The sequence below is a fragment of the Sciurus vulgaris genome (genome assembly GCF_902686455.1).
Source record: "Sciurus vulgaris genome assembly, chromosome: 15".
Classification (NCBI taxonomy): Eukaryota; Metazoa; Chordata; class Mammalia; order Rodentia; family Sciuridae; genus Sciurus; species Sciurus vulgaris.
In genome coordinates, this window is record NC_136476.1 from 5,007,339 (window position 1) to 5,013,925 (window position 6,587).

The 6,587-nt window shown below is 47.4% G+C and overlaps 1 protein-coding gene across 1 annotated transcript; it reads right to left on the reverse strand.

Annotated features, from left to right (window-relative positions):
* Positions 1–282: 282 nt before the first annotated feature.
* LOC306644932 (spermatogenesis-associated protein 31D1-like) lies at positions 283–3,957 on the reverse strand (the record flags this gene model as incomplete). Its single annotated transcript, XM_079112174.1, has 1 exon — positions 283–3,957. One exon carries the CDS (start codon positions 3,955–3,957, stop codon positions 283–285), a length of 3,675 nt encoding a protein of 1,224 aa, XP_078968300.1.
* Between the last annotated feature and the right edge of the window lie 2,630 nt (positions 3,958–6,587).

The window sequence follows — 6,587 nt, forward strand, 5'->3', positions numbered from 1 at the left end:
ATTCTTCCTTGCAAGTGCTGGATAAAAATTTTCTCTATACAAACTAGGGGATAATCAAGGCTTCAGCACGGGCAGGGGCAGAGGCACCTGGCCCACATGATGCCTACAGGTGAGAATTGGATGGGTCTTGGGACACTAGTGGGACATGGGTGGGAATTGCTTTTGATCTGTAAATGCCTCAATGTTTGGAGGCTCACGGTTCAAGTCTCTAATCTGTTTATTCGTTAAAAGATAGCTCTGGTCAGCGAGTCCTCATTCTTGGCTTGAGGACTTGGCCCTTATTTATTTTAGACCAAGAAGCCTTGTAATGGAAGGGATGTACTTGGAGAGATTCTGCCTGGACCTCAAATCCTGCCTTGGTCTGAGTTTTCCAGACTTCATGGGGACCAAATGTGGCTCTTGGAGAGAGGTGACATGAGCTACATGCCTGTGCTCATGTTTCTCTGCTTGGACCTTCTCATTGTCTCTCATGATTTTGGGGTCTTCAGTATTCCCAGTAAAGGCAGCTCTCCTTCGGACTAGGTCTCTGGACAGCACAGGTGATGATGGGGAGCTACCCTTTTCCAGGGAACCATCTTGCCCTTTGTCGTTTATACTAGGATAAAACCTTTGAAAAAAGGACTTCATCTGGTTTTTGAGGTTTTCAGGAGCAGGCTCTTCCTTCAGTGACTGGGCTGAGCGGGACCTGCTCCCAAGTGCCCCCTTGAATGTCCTATCTTGAGGGTGGAGCATCCTCCTCCTCGGTGGGCATGTGCCCAACCCGGCATCACCTCCACCAAGCTCATCTGTTTTGGGTCCCATGGGGGTCATGCTCTTAGCAGCTGCTGGGCACTTCTTATCTTGGCCCTTGTGCAAGTCAAGCTCAGGGAGCCAGGGCCCCTGCCCATGCTCCATGCTGGTCTGTGTACTGTCCAGGTGGACATGCAGGACCTGGGAAACTGACATGTTGCCATTGGCAGTGCCCTGGTCATGTGTAAGGAAGGTCTTGGAAGTCAAGTCATCGGAAACAAGGGCCATGCCACTGCGATGGCCTTCATTCTGGCTATGCTCCTGCTTCTTTGTTTCAACCATTAACTCACCAGACAATGGATTGTTAAGGTCTGATAGTTCAGGATCTCGCCCTGTTGATGTTCCTCTTGGGGGATTTTCAGGAGTCAGGGCCATTTCTACTTGCACATCAGACACTGGGGAACTCTCTGACATTCTAGTTGTCAAGACACTAGTGGGTTGTGATTGACAAGCACAGAGCTCCTGTGCCTTCAGTGTCTCCCTGGATTTCTCAGACATCTTAGACAGGGAAGAACTTCCCCATGTCATCCTTTTGCCCTGAGGCATTTCTACACTATAGCTGGAACCCAGTCCCTTCTGTGTTTGCTGAGATCCAGCCCCGGCTTGCCTCGTGGGCAGCTTTGGGCTGCATCTATTGGCTGCTACAAGTGGTTTGGTTTTGCCTATGGTGCTGTGTGTCTGACACAGAAGAGATGGTTTGCTAGCCTTTACTCTGGGAAGATCCTCTACATGCTCATGTTTGATGTCCAAGAGTGGTTGGATCACGATCCCCTGTTCCTTCTTGACCATGGTTGAGGTGTCAGGGAAAGAATCAACTAGAATGGGAACTGGATTTTGGGTTTTCACTTGTTCTCCATGCAAAGGATCATATTCTCCTCCAGGGGTCTTGGAAATGCTCTGTTTAGACTCTATCCCAGAAATATGGGTGGCAGGAGAGGGAAAGTTGGAGTGGGAAAAGAAGTGAGATGAATCTTTGTCACTAAAGATCTCTATGGATTCCTGGACCCTGATGGGAAGCCCATATGCCAACCTCTTATGAAAGAGTGTAATATGGTCTTGCAACATCTTCTGTTTGCCAGGACCAAGAAAGGAAAGATCTTGGGTGGTATTGACGAAGCTGTCCTTTCTGGATGGTGCCAGAGGTTTTTGTCTCATATTTCTGGTGGATTTCTCAGTAACAGGCATTGAGAACTTGATAGAATGCCATGATCTATGTACAGTGTCAGGAATCTGACCCTCACTGATTTCCTCAAACTTCTTGCTCAGGTGGACTTTCAGGGCATTTTCAAGATGTTTCTGAAGTGGGCTCACCATTGAGATCCCTGAAGTTCTCCCTGATGGACACTGCAAGTAACGTTCTCGGTCTTTCCTTGAGGAACACCCCAGAACATTATCTGGAGTCTCCTCTCGGTCACTGGACACATGACAGTTTTGGTCAATCTTGGTACTCTTTCTCTGTCCTTTCCTCACTCGCATCTCTAGAGGAACCATTCCTGAGCTCCTGTCATGGAGACTCCTGGGTTGACTCGAGCCCCACTTATTCATATCTTTGGTGTTTTGACTCTTAACCAAAGACATTCTTGAGAGGCCATGACTGCTCTTTGACTGAGAGGTCTCAGGAATATCTCCTTGAGGACGCATCAGCGATAGGGATGCATAGACTCTGCGGGGCAGACCCCACAAGTGTTGGATGCGCCTCTTTCGAAGGTGGTGGTCTAGTTTCTTCTGAACATCGTTTGCGAGGGGAAAATCTCCAAGAAGGATGGAGATTGGAGCATGAGCCTTGGAGGGCTGGCTGAACAACGAAATGTTGGGAGCTGGAGGGCAAAATTCCTCCTGGGATTTGTGGACCACAGAGGGTAAGCCCCATAAACTTTCCTGTGTTTTTTGTAACACATTGTATTCCAGTTTACGGATTTCAGATGGCGCCAGAGATAGCGCCTCATTCTGAGGTCCAAGAAAACACACTCCACAGTTCCTAAATTGCTTTTTAGGAGGTGACAGCAGGATTGGAAGTGGGGACTGAAGCCGAAGCTTAGTCCGGACACGGACAAGGGAGAGATGTTGGGACTGATACTGGCAACGGGTTTGGGGCAAGGGTTGAGGTTGGCTCGCAGGCAAGAGCACAGGTGGGGCATGGGGAAGGACTGGGGATTTGGGGCGTGTGGAGGTGTTGGGTGCAGTATTGAAGCAGACAAAGGCTGAGGAGCAGTCACCTGAAGAAGGTACAGTAGTTTTCAGGGACTTGGGGTATAGAGTTGGCAGACCCCAGAAAAGCTGGGTGTATTTTTGCTGTAAATGGTCCTCAGTGCTCTCAGGATACGGGGACTGCGGATGCACCTGAGGTTCCTCTGATTTACCTTTTCTGCTCCATAAAGGAAGGGAAAGGGCCGAGTCACGCTGATCAGCACTTGACCCTGACCTTTTCCCTGAAGAAAATAGTTGGTAGTTTGGCTTATGTTGTTTTGGAAAAGATTCTGCTTTCTTTCCCTTTTCTTTCCACATGAGGAAATCACCCCTCTTTTTGATTTGTCTCTCCAGGCATGTCAGAACAGCAGGGGGCAGAAACCAGATGTTACAAGTCTCTACAAGGTAGGCTGCAGTGTCTCCCCCAAATAAGTTCTCCGAATGGAGGGCGAGAAAGGACTGTTTCACACCATCTTTTGCCAAACTGGAAGAGAGCACGTTCTTGGCAGGAGGCTCCGTGCTGGAATGGTCCATGCCTCTTGGTGGGACAGAAGTGGACAAGCCAGCAGGACTGCTCACCACAGACAGAGTGGCGTCTTGTGGGAGAAGAGTTCCTGCTTCCTGAGTGTGATGTGGTGTGGGAGGGGGAAGGGAAGGTGGTGAGGGTGGAAATGGGCCCCCTGGGGACTTGGAATCCAAGGGAGGCAGAGGCGCTGGTGGCAGAGAGTCACCCGATGGGGAGGGTGAGAGTAGGTCAGCTGAGGGGGTGACCGTGTTAGATGAGAGGGGGAATGGGGCAGGTGGAGAAAGCTTAGGCAGAGAGGCTGGCAACAGCTCCTCTGCAGGGACTGAGGAGAGACTGGGGGTCTTGGAAGGTGACGATTCGCTCACATAAGCTGTGGATTCCAAAGGAGTCTGAGTGGGTGCAACATTTTGCAAGGATGCCAGAGATAGTAGTTGACTGACCTCAGCCATTGACATGTTAACCATCTCACAGAGGATGTCTGGATTTAACAGTTGCTGCAAGGAGGCAACATCATGACGCTGGCCCTGGGGGCTGTAAGAGACACAGAGTGCAAAGCTGTAACCTGGACAGCACAGGGAAAGGAGGTCTGCAGTTCTACTGGTGTGCGGGTCACCTGAAGCCTCCTTCTCCTTCACAGTGCCCACATCCACCACCTCACAACAGGCTCTGGCTCCCCCTCCCTGTGAGAACGGCAAGCTGCACTGAATCCCTGGGGAATGCACAGAATGTGGGAGAAAGGGACCAGGGAAGATGGGGAGAAATGACTCATCACCTTGTGAAAGCAGAAAGCAGCTTCTTCCACTCGTTTGGTTCTCTCTGGCGAGTTCTCTGATCTGGAAAACCAGGACACTGGGTTATACGCGATGAAGGTACAAACACACAGGGGTCATTTTATAGAAATGCTTACTAATATCCAGGTTGGAAACCCCCTAGAATCTGTAGACAAAGTCAAACTGCGAACAATAATATGAAGAAGGCTTTCATGCCTGTGGCTTCAGTGATGAAGTTCTTCACACATGTAATCTCGTTAGAGGCTCCAAACTAGCAGGGAAAGCACTGAAGTCAGCAGTTTCTTCAGAGATGGGTCTGATTACCCAGGAAATAAAGTACATTTCCACAATGTCAGGGGAAAAGTTCTGACTTCAAACCAAGCACGTCCTTCCTCAACCTCTCACCTTGTCACCTATGGAGCAGCACCCACTGCCATTCCATCACTGTTCCCAGGAGGGCACAGCAGACCCTCTGAGCAGTGTCTAAGGTCCCACCGTGTCCTGAGCCTCTCCTCTGAGGTTCTGTTTCCTGAGAGAGACTCTGGATAGAACCTGACATCCTCAGAGATCCTGGGCCTGAGGCCTCATGGAAGGGATGCGAAGTGTTGGAGTGTTCAGGTCAAATAGGAAGAAACATACCTTTAAATGTTCCACTTCTTCTCTTCTTGACTCTGCTCTTTTTCTGAGAACAAAAATAATAAAATGAGGGGCTGGGACTCCCTTCAACTGTTCCTCTTTCTAGGAAGCTCAGATATCCATTATTCACGATTATTACTCTACACTTAATTAACAGAGATTTCTTCCTACATTTAACTTTTTAGGGTATTCCACATCTATTTCCTATCACTCCAACACTTGACAGGGGTCTGATGAAGGATCATCCTTCCTCTTGGGAGCCATGGGCATGGGATGTCTCCATATGCAGTTTCTTTTATTGCTAATAATCAATATATCTTTAAATTCAGATTATAGAGAATACTGGGGAGATTTCATGGTGTTGGGACACAAAATAACATACAATAAAGTTTAATACTTAGATAAAATCATAAATAAGCTATTATGATTTGCTCAAATTTGTAAGGAGCCGGTGATTTCTTTTAGTATACAGAGTCTCAAATAGTTATATATGAGAGTGTATTCCTCTGAGCTTTGATGTGGTGTTTGGTCTTCATTGCTTTCTTAGTGTTTATGATTAAGTTTAGGGATATTTTCCCCACTCAATAAATAAATAGGTTAATCATAAGTATGATTTGCATTCTTCCTATGTCTATTTAGAGTTTTAAGTCTGCCATTGAGTTCATGAAATAGAATAAATATCAACTATACCCTGATTCCTCTATTCTCTGTTAGTAATAACAAAAAATTTCCATTGTTATTAACTAACATTAGAGTTCTTGGAAGGGGTAACTTCTACAGAAACTTAATGTCCTATTCTTTCAGGGAAATTAAAACTAAATGCAGCATGGTCCCCTCTTCCTTGCTGGGAACTGTTTTTCTTTTCATTTAAGCTATCACACAGTAAAAACATGTTTCTTGAATAAGGTCATTAATTATCCTCTTGAAGATTTTTTACTCAATATTTCCTTGATTTAGCCATGAAATGATGTAATCAATACCAAAGAGAAAACATATAAAAAGACTCTGTGAACAATAAAGATTCAGACTCAGCCTCAGAACACTTGGTGTCTCTGTGTGCTGTTTCTCCACCGTGCCGACGCCTCCCATCCACCCCGGACCCCCGACTGCTGCTAGGGCTGGACCCCGGCAAGAGTAATACAATATTTTCAATTTTCCTTCTTTAGAAAGCTTAAGAGAGCATTTTGCCTGTGAGCTCCCCATTCTGACTGACATTCTGTCAGATGTCCTCTGCTGAAGGAGACCATAGAATCTGAGCCAACAGTCACATCTGTGCTCCCCCAGAGGACCCTATGTCCTGGAGGCAGAGCTAAGCCTCCAGCCTCTGATCAGAGGCCCGCAGATGTCAGCACTGCTCTCCTGACCAGCCCAACTTGAAGGAAGGCTTGATGTGGTTTAGGTGAGATGGGAATGGGGCTGAGGATCAAGTGTCAGGAGAGACCCTTCTTCTGAGAACCCATGATAAGTAATGATGTCAATCAGGACCCCAGGTTACTGTTTGGCATTTTCTCCTGGAAACCCCACCACAACCCCAAAATAGTCTGTGAGCTTCAGTTGGAAGCCTTGATCCTCCCTGGACCCCTGATCTCTTCCCCTGAAGAGTGTAGTTTCATCCTCTCCTCCATCTTCCCACCTCACGTGCCTCTCTGAACCAACCCAACTCATTTACCAATGTGAGA